This window comes from Homarus americanus, unplaced genomic scaffold (genome assembly GCF_018991925.1).
Source record: "Homarus americanus isolate GMGI-L3 unplaced genomic scaffold, GMGI_Hamer_2.0 scaffold4896, whole genome shotgun sequence".
Lineage (NCBI taxonomy): Eukaryota > Metazoa > Arthropoda > Malacostraca > Decapoda > Nephropidae > Homarus > Homarus americanus.
The window spans coordinates 2,673,980-2,693,214 of NW_024749657.1; the positions used below are offsets into that span (position 1 = coordinate 2,673,980).

Genomic DNA, 19,235 nt, shown 5'->3' on the forward strand with positions numbered 1-19,235 from the left:
TATGTGGCCCACGGGCCTTGGGTTGCCCATTCCTGAGGTACAGTATTTTTTTATTAGGCTCCTTAAACTGACTGACCTGGCTGGGTCACTGAATGAAGTGATTTTTAAATTTGTGAAAGTTATTAAGTGAGATGTTTAATGAGATTTGTAATGCTTATACTGTACTGTATTCCTTATTTATTATTGAATAACCAAGGTCTCTGCATATGTGAGGAAAGTTTGATGGTGGACATACATTCAGTCACTGTTGGATTACTTAAACAAACTTTGCTTGTATAGCAACTTCAGTTCATGTTCTAACATGCCACATAGATCTTACCCCTTATTCCAAAATCTCTGTCACATCTACGGAGAGTGTAGTAAAGCCTTCTGGTCCCTGGTAGCCTGAGATGGTGGATATGTGTAAGTTATTGATGGTTTTTAGCTGGGTACTAGAGCTTGTACACCACCAAAGAGCTGGTATCACTGCCCTGATTAAGACTGGCTTTAAACATCACCATATAAAATAATAAAGAAACATAATGCCCAAATTTATGCTGGTAAATTTTAATTTTCCATACATTAAATTTTAGTATAAATGAAACTTTTGCTTTATATATATATATGTATTTTATTTTTCTGCAAACTAACGTTAGTTGGACAACACAACATCTTGTTTTGTTAATGCTAGTCCTCATGTAGACCATCCTGTAAATGCTAGTCCACAAAACACATGGGTTTAAGATTTAATGGAAATTACAGTATCCCTATTTAGCGTGACATATATATATATATATATACATATACAAAACTGGCAAAAAGGACCATTCTAGACACTGAAAATATATATATTTATATCTGTATGCTATAGACACAATAATAAGACTTTGTACAACACATTCTCTCTCTTATAAAAGTACAGCCCCCCATGAAATGCACTTATACAAACCTGAAGTACACTAATACAAACCTGAAGTACACTTACACACACACACACACATGAAGTCCAGCAACACACACATACTAGAGGTAAAACAATGCACATAAACCTGACAACAACACTTTCACACCTGATATGCTGTACAACTTAGCATACACTTGAAATGCAACACATTTACTTCCTCGTACCTTTGATTGAATTGTCAAATCTCTATGTACAGTACTGTACACATAACTATTTAACATACAGTATCTCAAAATCCTTCAGCTTGATTTGATCTTCAGAGTCATATCAAGAAAGTATGTGAAATATTACACAAACTTATTCTCCTGATAAGAACCTTATACAGTATAGTGGTTTTCCTTAGTAATATACTGTACAGTATAAACAACTCTCAAGATATTATGCCAAACATCACTCAACATAATTCTCCATGATAAGAATCTCATATAGTAATCTTTTTTTTAAGAACATGAACACATTTTTATAATTATTTGACTTGTCAAAAACTCACCTTTAGTTTTTTAAGAATACACAGATATTAATTAAATTTACTCTTTAGAATTAGAGCAGAGAAACAATGCTAGCAATGTACAGAGAACTATTCAAACTCCTTATTGATCAGAACCTTACTGAACTTTTTAAGAATGTTAACATATCACCAGAAACAGTGATTAAAAACTGTACAGCTTCACTGCAAAATGATTTATAAATATGGTTAATTTTATATAACATACAGGGGGTATATGTCTGGCCTTCTAAGACAAGTTTACTTTGCATTCTTCAGCATATCGTTCGAAGTGGAATATTCAGACAAGGTGAGAATATATTCATTTTTGACATCTTGTAATTTTTTGGTGAATATTTCATATACAGGTGAGTACTGTCTCTTGAACTGTTTTGCATATTGATACATTTACAGCTGTACCTGATACTGAAACTCTTTTGTGATTATTTTGGATTTAGATATACTGTAGATAGGTTATGTCTTCACTCATTTTTGTAACCCTTTCATTTATTTGAATACAGTTAGATACTGTCTAGTTTATTATTCTCCCCTGAAAAGTATTCTGGAGTGTAGCATCCACTTTGTGGTTAATTTTTGGCTGAGGTGGATGTTTGGAGGAATTGCATGTGTTCTGGAAGTGGATACAGGGTGGAGGTGGACTACTTTTTTGGAGTGAGGGTATTGAACTCTTGGAACAATCTGCCAGAGTGTTGTGACAGCACCAAGTGTGAGCTCATTCAAGACCAGACTTGACCAACACTGGTGCAGGTTCAGATACATCCTGGAGCCAGTACAGTGTGTGACAGAGACATGACCGACCGTCCAAGCGGCTAATGAGCTGCATCCAGTTGCCAGTTGTTCAACACCTTTGTTTATTTATGAGTGAAACATCACATCTCTATGAATATGTTTACAAATAAAGCTACATGTCTCAAAAAATAGTAATACTGTAGTAAAAGTTAAAGAACTAAGTGTGTCTATACATGATAAAAGTTACAAATTTAAAAGTTTCATGTCTCAATATGTGATAAAAATATAAAGTTTAAGAGTTTTGTTTATAAATGTTAAAAGAATAAATTTAAGAGCTCAATGAATGATAAAAATATAAATCCATACCTGTAAATGAAAACAAAATAGAGCAAATTATTACTACAGTATTATATCTTTGTCAAATGGTGCACAGTAATGACAGTATTACAGTAAAAATTTACAGTGATGTGGTATGAACATTCCACTGTGATATTTTAATGGTGTAGAGGGACAATACTGTATAGGTAATGATGTAATGTATCATATGCAGTTTTCAAATACATTATAGTCCTGAATACAGTACAGGTATGTATTATCTGTTTCAGTTCTGAATATATAACTATCAACATGTTACAGCTGTGAATGTGTAACTGCCAATGTGTTACAGCTCTGAATACAAATATGTAACTATTATATATCACAATTCTAATGAAGGAGAAGAACTGTAGAGGGAAAAGACCATTAAAATATTTCACAGTAGAAGATTTAACCCTTTGGCTGCTGGAGGTTTCCCCAAGTTGATTGAAATTGTCGGGTGGAAGCCAGAATAAAATTACAAAGTGCTGGAATCACAGTGAAAGGGTTAAATAGCATCTTTCACAAGTTCCCATGATAAACTGATAAAACCTCTATGAAATATAAGTTTCCTTTGTCTGTATATTTCTACTGTGATCCTTTTATTTTTTGTCTTGAAAAATTGATAAACTCTGAGAAAAAACCAATGTCATTTGCTTCTTATGGATAATTTTTCTTTATACCATAAAAAAACAAGACAAAAATAACCATTACCTGTGATGAGACACACACACACACACACACACACACACACACACACACACACACACACACACACAGGGAATGTATCACTTTCTGTAAGACACAGTCACTTAAGCAAAACATCAATAAATAAAGTAATTCCTGGAAATAAATCTTAAGTACTAAAATACAGGTGTTTTCTAAACACAATAGTTACTCACTACCAGTATCATACATCCTTCATTTTTATATCATAAAGTACACCAACTTCAAAATCACAAAAAATCATATCTTATTCTGTCGGCACTTTAGCAAATACAACAAATAATGTAATTCAATTTCATGTACCGGTATCTGGATTTCTGTTGTATTATACTGTACTGTACTGATATACAGTAATGAGAGGTTACAGTTCTCCCTAGCGAGGATCAAAGCCATATCACGGACATTGCTAAACTCAGGCCGTTAGAGCATTTCCAAGACAGGGACAGCTGTAACACTAATGTACACAGAAAACGTACGGTATATCTAATTATTAAATAAAGAGATATTCGGAGATATTCATGGTAGTATTATACATATGATTAATCTTTCCCTCTCAGAACCAGAAAGAAAAAATATCAATCTTCGTCAATAAGGATATCAAAGTTTAGAGATACTGTACTGAATAAAGGTGCCATATGTAGTTTAGCATAGCTTACAGCGAGCACCAATGCATGAAGCAATCCTTCTCAATACTGTACTATACTACTGGTTTTCTTTCTCAAGGGATTACTGCAGGTGATCAAACAACAGTACAAGTACAGTACTGTACTGCCCAGATCTCATAATACTCTAACAGTATTCTAATATCAAATTGGAAGCTCTGACACAAATAACTTGTCGACTAAGCCACGCCCAAATTTGCAGATGTGACCGAGCAACTCACTAATATGAAACCAATAATATTTTATGTATACTTTGGGAATGCCAAAAGTGGATGGAGCTTAGCAGACAGGTCAGTTATTAAAAGTGAACACATGTATTTAAGTTAACAGTAAAGTAAGACAATTATTGCAGATTCACTGCTGTATGAAAAATAGACAATCTCATTCATTATGTTTTGTCATGATACACAATGTACTGCAAATAACATTCATTAAAAATTTGTGAAAGAAACTGTGTAATGTTCACTCAGTGCAAAGTACAGCATGAAGAAGATGAATAATGACATGAAATGGAAAGATACAAAATACTGAATAAAATACGACAAGAAGGAAGGTTAAAAGAATGAATATGATAAATTAGTCTAAAACTTTAGCTTTCCCTAATTAATAAAGGAAGCTGTTCTGGATGATTAAGAAAAAAATATCCATAAAATTTTACACAAATGTCAATACCAAGTTAGGAACATATTTAACGCTTAGGAAGATGTGAGGGTGAAAGTGGGTCCTATAGACCTAATGGCCCCATTAGTGGCAGCCTGGGCACAGCACACTAAAGACTAAATTTCCAGTTTACAAAGAGGCAGAGTGACTGGACTGGCGCTGCAGTCCACTGCCTTTCTTAGTTAACTTCAAAGTTAGGTACCTATCCACAGCTGGGCTGATTGAAGGTGTCCCAGGAATGAATTAGCAGCAACAATGAAGACCGAAGGTGATCTCTTCATGAACTTGACCAAGAGGATGTACAAGTAAAATAAAACAAATTCCTATGTAAAAGAGCTACAGTTCACCAGTTTATAATGCAGATGTTAGTGATATATTTGAAACTCTTGACTTATGTGATGTCCAATAGAATGTATAAACAAAATAACGTAAAATTCCGTGAAAAAGACTAATAATTACTCCAACTCTGACCAAACCAACAGATTAAGTTTTTCACATACCCTGGGCCACAGCTCAACTGTTAATAATCACATTTGTGCCTCTTTTCTTGGACCATTTCAGATAAGAGAGATTCAGATGGGGAAACAGTCAGTATGATTCATGTTAAAACTCTGTTGAAGATATTATTTTATGCTCCAATCACAAGAATATTTGATTAATGAACATGATAATGGTGTGTGTGTGTGTGTGTGCAGAGAACAGTCAGAGCACACATTTGCCAGCACAACATAGCAAGTTGCTCGGTGGTTTTCTACAGTTCTGTCTAGTTGATCTTAAAAAAAAAATTCAGCACACCCACTGTTAGTAGTTTATACATGACCAAGAAAAGACATAGGAAGCATCAAAAACTTACATGAGAGTCGTTGTACATTCTGGGGTACATTTTGGTGGATGAATTTGCTTATTTTCTTTGATTAGGACTTTGCCAATACAGTACCAGCTGGGTAAACACAGGTGGTCTTAACAACACCAGCCTAAGAGGTGAATTTTTCATCTGCACAAATGGTATACTGTACTGTACTGTGGTTCAACCAAAAGTATACAGTGATTTAATCAAAGGTATACAGTTCCTCAAACTTACATAGCTATGGTAGGGGGAGGTGTTGGGTCAAGGCAATATGGCAATGAAAAAAATAACAAAGGTGTTGGACTGTTGACACAGGACCATTTCAAGGAATTACCATGATTCTGAGTCACTAATTTGGGGCAACCAACTGATGTTTATGGCCAAATTTCTATTACACATGATGCTGAACCTGACTTACAAAACACAGCCATTAGTAGCATATAAGGAATGCAAAAAAGGATTATTTAATGATCTGTTAATTACAGGTTTGAGGTCCCCATTTCGTCATACAAGTAAACACAATACAATTTGTTGTTAACACTACTAAAGACTCCCTGACACAATAGATTCTACTGTCAAATATCATCAAAATGTTCATTGCACAAAAGCTAAAATAATATTATGCAATAAGTTGGTATCTTGTAGAACATTTCAACCCTTTGAGTATGAAAGAGAATATGTAATTATATTCACAAGGGTTAAAACACTGTACTCAAAGGACCGAGTCAAAATACAGTACTGTACTCAAAGGGTTACGTCATCATACTTAAGAGGTTTGGGTATTTTATTTAGTGGGCTAATTCATTGCACTTGGAGGGATAGCACAAGGGGTTAAGAAATCTTACTCAATTGGTTGCTTCAGTACATTGAGGGGTTGGCATTACTGTACAGTATATTCAATATACAACAGAAATTTTCCATGCAGATCACTCAAAATGTGTTAAAAAATATATAGTTTTGCCTTAGACTGAACACCCATTAAATTAGAGGTATAACAGTACAGTACCATATTTTGTATTTCTTTAATTTTTTTCTCAATTGTATTCCATCAACCACATAGTCTTTTTTCCTCTAAAACATTGACCCTGAATTTCACGAACTCTGAAGACAGCTCCTGATAATTTATTTTTTCAAAGATAATAATAGAGAAAGTTTTTAAAATCAAGTTTTAGGCAGACTTATTTTAAACAGAAAATAGAATTCTTGGGTAAATATTTTGAGCAAATATGTCTCATAAGTTCATCAATACTGTATATAAACACCCTTCATCATTGTATGCTGCTGTACTTAGTAACTGTCCACATCTAGTTATTCATTTCTGCAAAACTTTTGATAATGCTAAATTTAACCTCAGCATTTGAGACATAGATTGTTCCAGTAATTTGCAAGACTTGGCTTCCTTGAGAAAGACATTATTCCTCTTGTACATTGCCTACACCAGTATATAGTACTGTAAGAATATCACCATCCTATGCACAAAAAATCTCGGACTAAGACACTGTACACTGTTCCTCACTTTATATTGTACTTCAGATCCCTCCTTCATCAAAAGCTTTGCTCATGTCATCTACAATAGTCTGGAGTGTTGGACGATGGGGAGTATCAGGTCTGAACATCTCTTCCAGGAAGGCCGGTTCAGCAAAGAAGTCGAGGACGTGATCTATCCTTCCAAGACTCTTGTCTGTCAAGTGATTCCCCACCAGCTGTTTCAGGAGGCTTCGGCAGTCGTTGATGATCTTAGTGAGAAATACCTTGTCAAAGGTGAAGTCAACTTCAAAGAAGCTGATGACTGTCTTGACGATTGTTGTAAACTTGTTTCGTAACTGTAAGAGGCAATAAATATTGTTACTATCCCTTATTGATGAAATCTTCATTTGTATCTACCGCAGGGAAGAAAGTTTCAGAATCTACACCAGATTAAGTGGTCAGGTGTGTGACTGAGGCCAAAGAAAGACTCCGTTAGTAAAAGAAAACTTATACTGTACTCAAGCAGAGACCATGTGGGCCTTTATGACTGATTAAGCTTTACCTTTTACTGCTTGTAACCATAAAAACACAAGTACACTACAGTACAGTATAGTCCACAGATAAAAAGACTGTTTAGACATCTCATCAGCTCAGAAATAACACCAACCACTGGGCACTATCGCAAGTGTTTGCAATATTTCGAAATACCATAAGGTACCTATTTTGTAGAGCCAGGTATGAAATGTAACTGTTACCAATGCACTGTCAGTATATCACAAAATCTCGTCTTACACTTTGTAAAAAAAAAAAATATTTTGTTCATTATACCGATTTTGATGAAACATATAAAGAACAAAGCAAAATTTGTTACTGAACTGTACAGGGCCTGACTGGCTCCAACACCTGACATAAACATAATTGAAAACCCATAACGGTGAACTTGAAATCCCTGCATAACACCTTCACCGACAGAAAAATGCATTATGAAGATTTGTTTGTCATCCATCAGGACATTCAAGAAAACTTCACTTCCAAATACAGTACATCATAAACTTCTACTCAACTACTGTGCCCCACAACATATCCTGGGAACATATATGAGAAAAATCTCCTTATGGTATTAAAGTATGAGTTTTCCCATTATTATGAAGATATATGGTACACCAGGCCTTTTATAACTTGCCCTTTATTATACAGTACTGGCCACTATAATTCAGTAGGTCAATTATTTTTCAGTTACTGTAGTTTATTTTATAAATTAACCACATTGTAGTTTAATATTATCTTAAATGTCAGTCATTTACCCAACAGATTATTGTCTAAGTTGGTTATTGAACGAGTCAGATATTGTTCAATTATTTCTAAGGCCAATAGTACATAGATCAGGTTACGTAGTTATCGTGGGAATCAATTACTGCATTCCTAACATGCCGAAATTATTATGTACACTACAGAGTAACCATGACCCCATTTGACCTGACTGATCCTAGTTGACCTTGCCTGATCTTGGTTGAGTAGATCTATGGTTAATTATCTTCCACAATGGTTGTTGTTGAGTCGGTTCCTGGCATAAACGACCACATTAGGGTTGTTAACTTCCCACTTTGAGACTATTAACTTAATTGACCACTTTGATATCCATAACTTACATCTCTGACTGGCTACTTTGAGGCCCTTAATTTACCTAATTAGCCACTTTAACATCCAAACTTACCTAATTGACCACTTTAACATCCAAACTTACCCAATTGGCCACTTTAACATCCAAACTTACCTAATTGACCACTTTAACATTCATAACTTAACCAATTGGCCACTTTAGCATCCAGAAATATTGCCTGTGACAACATTGTAGGTGACTATGAATTTGAAGACTTCCTAAATGCAGTACAGGACAATTTTTTGAAACAACTAATTACAGAACCTACTAGAGGTGACAATATATTACACCTAGTATTAATAAATAAAGAAAATATTATCAGAGATATCACAGTAGGGGAAGAACTAGGTAACAGTGATCACAGAGAAATCAAGTTCACCCTAAATTGGGAAACAAAAAACAATGACAATATGGTCAGAGTCCCAAACTTTCGGTTGGTGGATTATCAGGGGTTAAGAAGGTACCTAGGTGAGGTCACCTGGGAACAGCTTCGCCAGTCTTGTAGAAGGGCAGAGGTCATGGGATGACACAACAATTGATCATGACTATAATATATTCTAATTAGTATACTACATAAAGCACAAGAACAAAAATATACCATACAGAAAAATTAGGTCAAATAAGAATGAGCCAAGGTGGATGACCAGAAAACTTAAACATGACATAGGAATAAAGAAAGAAATATATAAGAAATTAAAGGGAGGGGAGGAGCAGCTCAGAAACAGGTATAATGAACTATCTAGGAATGTTAAGAAAAATGTAAGGAAAGCAAAGAGAGACTATGAAATCAAAATAGCAAGAGAATCCAAGGCGAATCCCAAGGGATTTTTCCAGGTATATAGGACAAAGGTCAAGGACAAAGTTGGGCCTTTAAAATCAGGAAGGGGAGAAGTGATAAATGGCAGTGAAGAAATAAGCAAAGCATTGAACAGCTACTTATCAGTTTTCACAGAAGAAATTTGGGATGAAATTCCAGAGGTGGAACTGATATTTAAGGGAAAGGAAGAAGAGAAATTAAAGAATATCACTATCAGAAAAGAGGATGTTCTTAAGAAGATAAATAAACTAAAGAAAACAAAATCCCCAGGACCGGATGAAATTTTCCCTCGAGTCTTGAAAGAGTGTAGGGAACAGATTAGCGAACCCATCGTAAACATATTTATAAAATCATTAGACACTGGAGTTGTGCCAGACTTGTGGAAACAGGCAAATGTAGTACCCATATTCAAAAAGGGAGAGAGAACATCAGCGTCAAATTACCGGCCGATCAGTTTGACGTCAGTAGTGGGGAAATTTCTTGAATCAATTATAGCAGATAGCATCCGATCGCATCTAGAGAAAAGCAAATTAATCTACGACTCTCAACGTGGGTTTACAAAGGGAAAATCTTGTCTAACAAATCTGCTAACGTTTTTTAGGAAAGTCTTCGAGGTAGTAGATAATGACGAAAATTATTATGTTATTTACTTAGACTTTAGCAAAGCATTTGACAGAGTACCGCATCAGAGGCTTCTGAGAAAAATTAAGGCTCATGGTATCGAGGGGAAAGTTTTAAATTGGATAAAATCATGGCTCACCGATAGAATGCAGAGGGTCAGCGTAGATGGTGTTAAATCCGAGTGGGGCCGTGTAACCAGTGGGGTTCCCCAGGGTCAGTACTAGGCCCACTCTTGTTCATAATCTACATAAACGATCTAGATACTGGGATCAGCAGTGACATAAGCAAGTTTGCGGATGACACCAAAATAGGGCGGCAAATTAATTCAGGGCAGGATGCAAATACTATAGGAGGATCTAAATAAAGTGCAGGGGTGGTCTGAAAAATGGCAAATGAAATTCAACACCAGCAAGTGCAGCGTACTTAATATTGGAAGAACAAATACTTATAATGTATACAGCCTTAACAATATCAACCTAGAGAAGTCGACTTGTGAAAGAGACCTAGGGGTACTTGTAAGCCCGGACCTACGGCCTAGAAAACAGTGCGTTAATGTTCGAAATAAGGCAAACAGAGTATTGGGTTTTATATCTAGAAGTGTAAGTGACAAGAGTGCAGAGGTCTTATTGCAACTACAGTATATCTTGCGCTAGTCAGGCCGCACCTCGATTATGCGGTTCAGTTCTGGTGCCCCTATTATAGAATGGATATAAATTCACTAGAGTCGGTGCAGCGAAGAATGACAAAAATGATTCCGGGACTTAGAAACCTTCCATATCAGGATAGGTTAAAGAAACTTAACTTGCATTCCCTAGAAAGACGAAGAGTGCGGGGATATGATAGAAGTATTCAAGTGGGTGAAAGGAATCAATAAAGGGGATATAGATAAAGTTCTTATAATATCCGAGCAGGATAGGACTTGGAGCAACGGATTCAAGTTGGATAAGTTTAGGTTTAGGAGAGAGATAGGAAGAAACTGGTTCACAAATAGGGTGGTGGACGAGTGGAACAAGCTTAGCAACTTTGTAGTAAGTGCGGGAACTCTGGAAAGTTTCAAAAGGAGGCTAGATAGATTCATGGATGATGGAGAGTGGTAGTAGCTCTCGACAGGAGCTGCCATGCACAGGCCAACCGGCCTATTGCAGACTCCTTATTTTATTATGTTCTTATAACTTAACCAATTTGCCACTTTAACATTCAAACTTAACCTAATTGGCCACTTTAACATTCATAACTTACACTTCATCCTTGACCACTGATGGGTCAAGACGGGTCAGACGCACCTGGCACTGCTCAGCAGCAGCCACGTCAACTATTATGTTGGCCCACCAACTCCCTCCCCTGAACCCTCCTCCCCACCGGAATAACAACAAGTTCTCGCCAGAAGTTACTATTTCATTTGGGAAAGGAATGGAACTAGTGTTGAATAGTGGTCAACGGTGCTTAAGTTAGTGAAAAACAACTCAGCAGTTACAGTTGAGTCTTACCCAAGCTAACCTTCACACAGTGAGGTCCCAGGTACCCAGTGATAATTCCCCTGAGGCTCCACGATAGAGAGGCCTGGGACCACACCTTACCCACTTGAGTGAGTGAAGTCCTGTGACAACAGACCACGTGGTGTCCCCACGATGCTACACCACGTAGTGAATGAGTTGCTACAGCATCATGTGAAGTTCCTCATAACACCATCTGTGAGGGAATTACTATGCCATGTGATGCCCCTCATAACATCATCTGTGAGGGAATTATTACACCACATCAGGCCCCTCATATACCATCTGTGAGGGAATTACTACGCCATGTGATGCCCCTCATAACACCATCTGTGAGGGAATTACTACACCACATCAGGCCACTCATACACCATCTGTGAGGGAATTACTACGCCATGTGATGCCCCTCATAACACCATCTGTGAGGGAATTACTACACCACATCAGGCCCCTCGTAACACCATCTGTGAGGGAATTACTACACCACGTCAAGCCCCTCATAACACCACCTGTGAAGGAACTAGTACTCCACGTGATGCCCCTCATAACGCCATCTGTGAGGGAGTTACTACACTACGTGTCTGCTGTTCAACACCTCAGCTCACATGATCTATGTGTGTAAACATTAATCTGTATGTTCCTTCACCTTTCTCTAATGAAGGCCTTTGTTAAACCACCAATGTATGTAATAAGTCATTTATGTCCAATATATATTTTCAGCCTTCAGGCTGCAAACTTTTTCAATAAACCGTTTATTATTATTATTATTATTATTATTATTATTATTAATTGGCCACTTTAACAACCATAACTTAACCAATTGGCCACTTTAACATCCAAAACTTACCTAATTGGCCACTTTAACATCCAAACTTACCTAATTGGCCGCTTTAAAATCCATAGTTTACCTATTTGGCCACTTTAACATCCATAACTTACCTAATTGGCCACGTTAACATCCATAACTTACCTAACTGGCCACGTTAACATCCAAACTTACCTAATTGGCCACTTTAACATCCATAACTTACCTAATTGGCCACTTTATCATCCATAACTTAACTAACTGGCCACTTTCAGGTCCTTAACACACCTAATTGGCCACTTTCAGGTCCTTAACACACCTAATTGGCCACTTTCAGGTCCTTAACATACCTAATTGGCCACTTTCAGGTACTTAACATACCTAATTGGCCACTTTCAGGTCCTTAACATACCTAATTGGCCACACAGATTTCCGTGAGTTTACCTGATTGGCCACTTTAAGGTCCTCTGGAGAGAACTGGTCATTTCGGTACAGGATGTTGATCTTGACGACAATCTTGATGATATTTTTAACAATTTTCTCAGCTTCCTTTTTGTTTCCAGTCTGCAAGAACAAGAGAGTTAAGTGGCAATTATACAAGGGGAATTTTTTTTTATTATTTCATATATTTATTAACTTGTTTTACTTACCGTCTTCTTTTTTTTACCGAATAAGCTTGTGTGTGTGTGTTTCTCGTTGAATTTCTGCAGTTGCTAAGTTTCATAAAATAAATAGAGGATATTACAGAATACAGTACAAAGATTGATTCAAAGATACAACTATAAAATATTAATACAAATGTCCATATTAAACTCAGCATTAATGGAAATGTATTTAAAAATTACTTATCATTTGTCATAATTCTCACTTTAGACTCCGACACGACAGCAACACATTACTATTCCTGTTGTGTTGATTTATTTAAGCCACGTTTCCACCCGTATTCCAACACATTCCCACGTTAATAATTTTTACTCACAGCTGGGAATAAGATATCAAAGAACAATGCAAGTTATTTAAGGTTAATTTTAAGGTTTGTTCTCATTTTCTTCGTCATATTTGTCCAGCGGCTTTGAGTAAAAGTATTATAGGGATCCTTGAACACGTCGAACAAGGGTGAGAATATTCGTGGGGGGTCGCATAAAGGCTCGGGAATGGTTACGTCCGGGATAGTGTGTCTGTGATGTACAGTATGTGACTCCGTGACGTCATGGACACTTCCGGTAGAGACAACGAGTTTTCTGACACTGTGGTAATGAGGATAATAATAACAATGACGGTAGGGAGAGTTACATTGGGACTTTTACCTCATGTTAATTAAGTGTATTCTGAACGGAGGCGTCGGAACTCCCTTGGTGGGCGTTCTCTATTTCCACATACCATCTTGATCTGCTTAGTGTTTGTTCTACGGTATACACAAGAAGTTTTGTCTCGGCTTGGTGACTGGTAGTGTGTGTGTGTGTGTGTGTGTGTGTGTGTGTAGTATGATAACATAACATTCTCTTGGACACGAAACTAGGATTTTTTTTTTCAAAGGTGAGGTAATAACAAGAATGGGATAAACACAAGGAGTACCAGGAACTTGAAACACACGTCACTTATTATATATATGTAAATAACAGCTACGCTCCCCGCCATTACCTGACAGAAAAAACAGACATGAGTGTTTGTTATCCAGTAGAGCAACGCCATAACACTACTCTATTTACATATTAGAAAGTAACATCTATTATTGCTTGGGGGGGGGAGAGGGAGAAAGAGAGGAGGGGAAGGGAAGGTAAGGAAGAAAGGAGGAGGAAGAGGGGGAAAGGAGAAGAAAAAGAAAGGGAAGGAGGGGGGGAGGAAGAAAAGAGGAGGGGAGGAGCAAGAGACAGAAAGGGGGAAGAGGAGGAGGATGAAGAGGGGAGGGAGAAACACGGGAAGGGAAGAGAAAGGAAGAAGGGGAAGAAGAGAGAGAGAGATGACCCGGTAACCGCACCCCCTCCCACCCTGTCCCCTCACACACACACACCGTTCCGTTCCCTGTGTGTGTGTACTATGACGTGTAAGTGAACGTAATAAAGGCACAGTACGCAATTACAGCATTAAGTTGATACGTTGGCTTAATCCAGGAGTAAACTTTAATGTTAAAAGCCTTTATTAGGTTAAGCGTATCAAGTGAAGATTAGCCCCCACCTCCCCTCCCCTCCCCCCGCCCTTCCTACCTTATCTCACCTGCGAATTAAATAACCTAACGCTACCTGAGAGGGGGTGGGGGGTAGGTTAGGTTAGGTTAAAGGTGTTTAATCATCAAGCGAAATAAGCTGGGAGGTTTAGTCTTCATATAATCCGGTTTAAGTTAAGTTAGGTTAGGTTAAGTCTGGTTTGGTTGGATTAAAATTGGCCAGATTTGGGTTACTATGGGTTAGGTGAAGTTTGGACAAGTTCAATAAGAATAAAGTTTAGGTTTACTTATAAATAATATTAGCCCAAGTGTACGGTAACTTAACTCAAAGGGTTAACGATCGTACTCAAGGGGTTAAATTATCGCACTCAAGGGGTTAAATCATCATACTGAAGGTGTTAAATTACTGTACTCAAGGGTTGAATTATGTCATGAGTTAAATCGTCGTACTCAAGGGATTAAGCCATCATACTCAAGGCGTTAAATCATCGTACTCAAGGGGTTAAGTCATCGTACTCAGGGGGTTAAGCCATCGTACTCAGGGGGTAAAGCCATTGTACTCAGGGGGTTAAGCCATCATACTCAAGATGTTAAGTCATCGTGCTCGAGGCGTTAAGTCATCGTGCTCACGGGGTTAAGCCATCGTACTCAAGGGGTTAAGTCATCGTAATCAAGGGGTTAAACCATCGTACTCAAGGGGTTAAACCATCGTACTCAAGGGGTTAAGCCATCGTACTCAAGCGTTAAGTCATCGTGCTCAAGGGGTTAATGCTATATACGTAAATACTGTAAAAGTTAAATAGCTTTAGTACGTAACTCGTCGACATTTTGAGTATGGTGTCATTTGGTGTGTGACATTTCCCAACATCCGGACGTCTTGAGCTCATCCGCTCTACAATATATACAAGACCAAGACCTCTCAGACAAGAAAATAAAAGACAATAAATAAAAATAAAACAATTAATTCCACACACAGTATAATCATAAATTACACAACTAAAATAAACAGATTACAAGCCTACGATTTCTTTATTTTGGTGTACGACAATTTGTCACAAGGTTCGGCAGCAACTACAAACAGATACCCGTTACCAGACGCACGATACCATCAGCTTCGGGATACAATGTAACACTGATAAGAATACAAGTGTTGGTATTTAAGTAATACTGTTATCACAAGGGTTAAAAGTATTTCATATTAATAAGTAAATACATAAATACTAAGATAATTATTCATGTACTGTATTATTATTATTATTATTATTATTTCCACTACTACTACTACTACCACTAAGAATAATAATAATACTAATAACAATATAAACATTCTGATCGCACCATAATAAGACGTTACATATAATACAACGCAGGGAATGATGTAATGCGTCGGAAATACCGTTGCCAGGACAACGAAGAGCCCCGTTGTCCTGCCCTAAAGCACCGTTGCCACATCTCACAAGAGGTCACAGAGAAGAAGACATAATGACAGGACAGGACACACTGTCGTGGCTATAAGTCATTAATGTCTTAGCTGAAGTGATTTTCGGGGAATTACAATGGAATATTATATTGTTTTAATTCAATCAGTTTCCGGTGTGTGTGTGTGTGTGTGTGTGTGTGTGTGTGTGTGTGTGTGTGTGTGTGTACGTATTTAAGAACATGTAGGATATTCGTGTGTGTAACAAACCAACACATGATAGACTTAATCTCCCAAATGACAACGTCGCTTCATTATTTCCCGGGCGACTAATTTCCTCATTAGCCAAAATCTATCTCTTACACACACACACACACACACACACACACACACACACACACACACACACTTTGATGCTTTTTCCGAGTGGTTTTTTTAAATGCACTTCATATGTATTTTTCTATATAAACATGAAACTTTCTTTGTACGAAGTTCTTGTGTGTGTGTGTGTGTGTGTGTGTGTGTGTGTGTGTGTGTGTGTGTGTGTGTGTGTGTGTTGTGTAAATAAGCTTTGCAAGAGTTTCTGTGTCGCAACGGCCAAAAAATCGCCATCATAATTACCACCATCATCATACTCGTCACACACCACCATCATTATCATACTCGTCACACACACCACCACCATCATCATCATACTCGTCACACACACCACCACCATCATCATCATACTTGTCACACACACCACCACATCATCACCATCACCTCGTCACACACACCATCACCATCATCACACTCGTCACACACACCACCACCATCATCATACTCGTCACACACCACCACCATCATCATCATCACACACACCATCACCATCATCATACTCGTCACACACACCACCATCATCATACTCGTCACACACACCACCACCATCATCATACTCGTCACACACACCACCACCATCATCATACTCGTCACACACTATCACCATCATACTCGTCACACACACCACCACCATCATCATACTCGTCACACACACCATCATCACATCATCATACTCGTCACACACCACCACCATCATCATACTCGTCACACACACCACCACCATCATCATACTCGTCACACACACTATCACCATCATCATACTCGTCACACACACTATCACCATCATCATACTCGTCACACACACCATCACCATCATACTCGTCACACACACCACCATCATCATACTCGTCACACACACCCACATCACCATCATCATCATACTCTGTCACACACACCACACCATCATCATACTCGTCACACACCACCACCATCATCATACTCGTCACACACACCACCACATCATACTCGTCACACACACCACCATCATCATACTCGTCACACACACCATCACCATCATCATCACACACCATCACCACCACCATACTCGTCACACACCACATCACACACACCACCACCATCATCATCATACTCGTCACACACACTATCACCATCATCATACTCGTCACACACACCACCACCATCATCATACTCGTCACACATCACCATCATCATACTCGTCACACACACCACCACCATACTCGTCACACCACCACCACCATCATCATACTCGTCACACACACCATCACCATCATCATACTCGTCACACACCATCACCATCATCATACTCGTCACACACCACCACCATCATCATACTCGTCACACACACACCACCATCATCATCACACACTCATCATACTCGTCACACACACCATCACCATCATCATCACACCATCATCATACTCGTCACACACACCATCACCATCATCATAATCGTCACACACACCACCATCACCATCATCATACTCGTCACACACACACCATCACCATACTCGTCACACACACACCATACTCGTCACACACACCACCACCATCATCATACTCGTCACACACACCATCACCATCATCATACTCGTCACACACACATCATCATACCGTCACACACACCACCACCATCATCATACTCGTCACACACACCATCACCATCATCATACTCGTCACACACACCATCACCATCACCATACTCGTCACCACACACCACCACCATCATCATACTCGTCACACACACCATCACCATCATCATACTCGTCACACACACCATCACCATCATCATAATCGTCACACACACCACCATCACCATCATCATACTCGTCACACACACACCATCACCATACTCGTCACACACACCATCACCATACTCGTCACACACACCACCACCATCATCATACTCGTCACACACACCATCACCATCATCATACTCGTCACACACACCATCACCATCATCATACTCGTCACACCACCACCATCATCATACTCGTCACACACACCATCACCATCATCATACTCGTCACACACACCATCACCATCACCATACTCGTCACACACACCACCACCATCATCATACTCGTCACACACCACCACCATCATCATACTCGTCACACACACCACCACCATCATCATACTCGTCACACACACCATCACCATCATCATACTCGTCACACACCATCACCGCCTATTCTACCCTATCTGATCCTAATCTACCCTAACTTAACCTAACCAAACCCTACCCAAACCTAACCTTACCTTGATCAAACTAACCCTACCCTAACCTAACCTAACCTAACTAACCTACCCTAGCCAAACCTACCTTAACCTAGTTTACCATACACTACCCCGTTGTTCGGTAGATGCAGCCAGTTTATGGTGAGTAAATCAATATTTATTAAAAGAATAATCTTCACACACACCATTACTGTTTCATCACCTAAGAGTAAGTAACGCCAAAAACGTAACAGTGAAATAAGTATAAATAGTTAATGATATAAACATTTTTAACTTGTGTGAGTTTACGGGCCAAGTTCAGGGCGCGGTCTGTGGCCTTGGGTCACGGGAATTAACTATGGTTGAGTAAGTCCAAGTGGGGTCACGGGCGGTGGTCACATTAGGGTTCAACTAATGAAGTACTTCTAGAATAACACAAAACAATCTCAAAAATCAGTAACTCGGAAAACCATGGTTGGTGAATAATTAGTACTGAAATAATATAATTAAAATTTCCCAAGCGTCATTACGACCACTAATTACCCTGCAATCCACCGTGGACCATAGATTCTGAATCACCATGCTCAGGAGTACCTATAATGAGATTTTAAAACGAAATCTAAGTTTGGGCTGATGTGCCTATAGGCTGCTTCCCACTGTATAGTTCCTCAGGCGCCAAGATTAACAGTATACATTGTTCTGGTGGGTGCGTCTACAGTGTCTCGTGAGCAAGACAAATGCTGCAACTGTAGGACAAAAATCAACATATTCACAGACTGCTTCACTCA

The 19,235-nt window shown here is 38.4% G+C and overlaps 1 protein-coding gene across 1 annotated transcript in view; it reads right to left on the minus strand.

Annotated features, from left to right (window-relative positions):
- Window positions 1-584: 584 nt before the first annotated feature.
- The window catches only part of LOC121853472 (tumor necrosis factor alpha-induced protein 8-like protein), a 21,992-nt gene continuing 3,341 nt past the window's right edge, over window positions 585-19,235 (minus strand). The window contains 2 exon segments of the mRNA XM_042347615.1: window positions 585-7,249; window positions 12,734-12,853. Coding sequence (XP_042203549.1) covers window positions 6,956-7,249; window positions 12,734-12,853 — 414 coding nt within the window. The 3' untranslated portion in view covers window positions 585-6,955.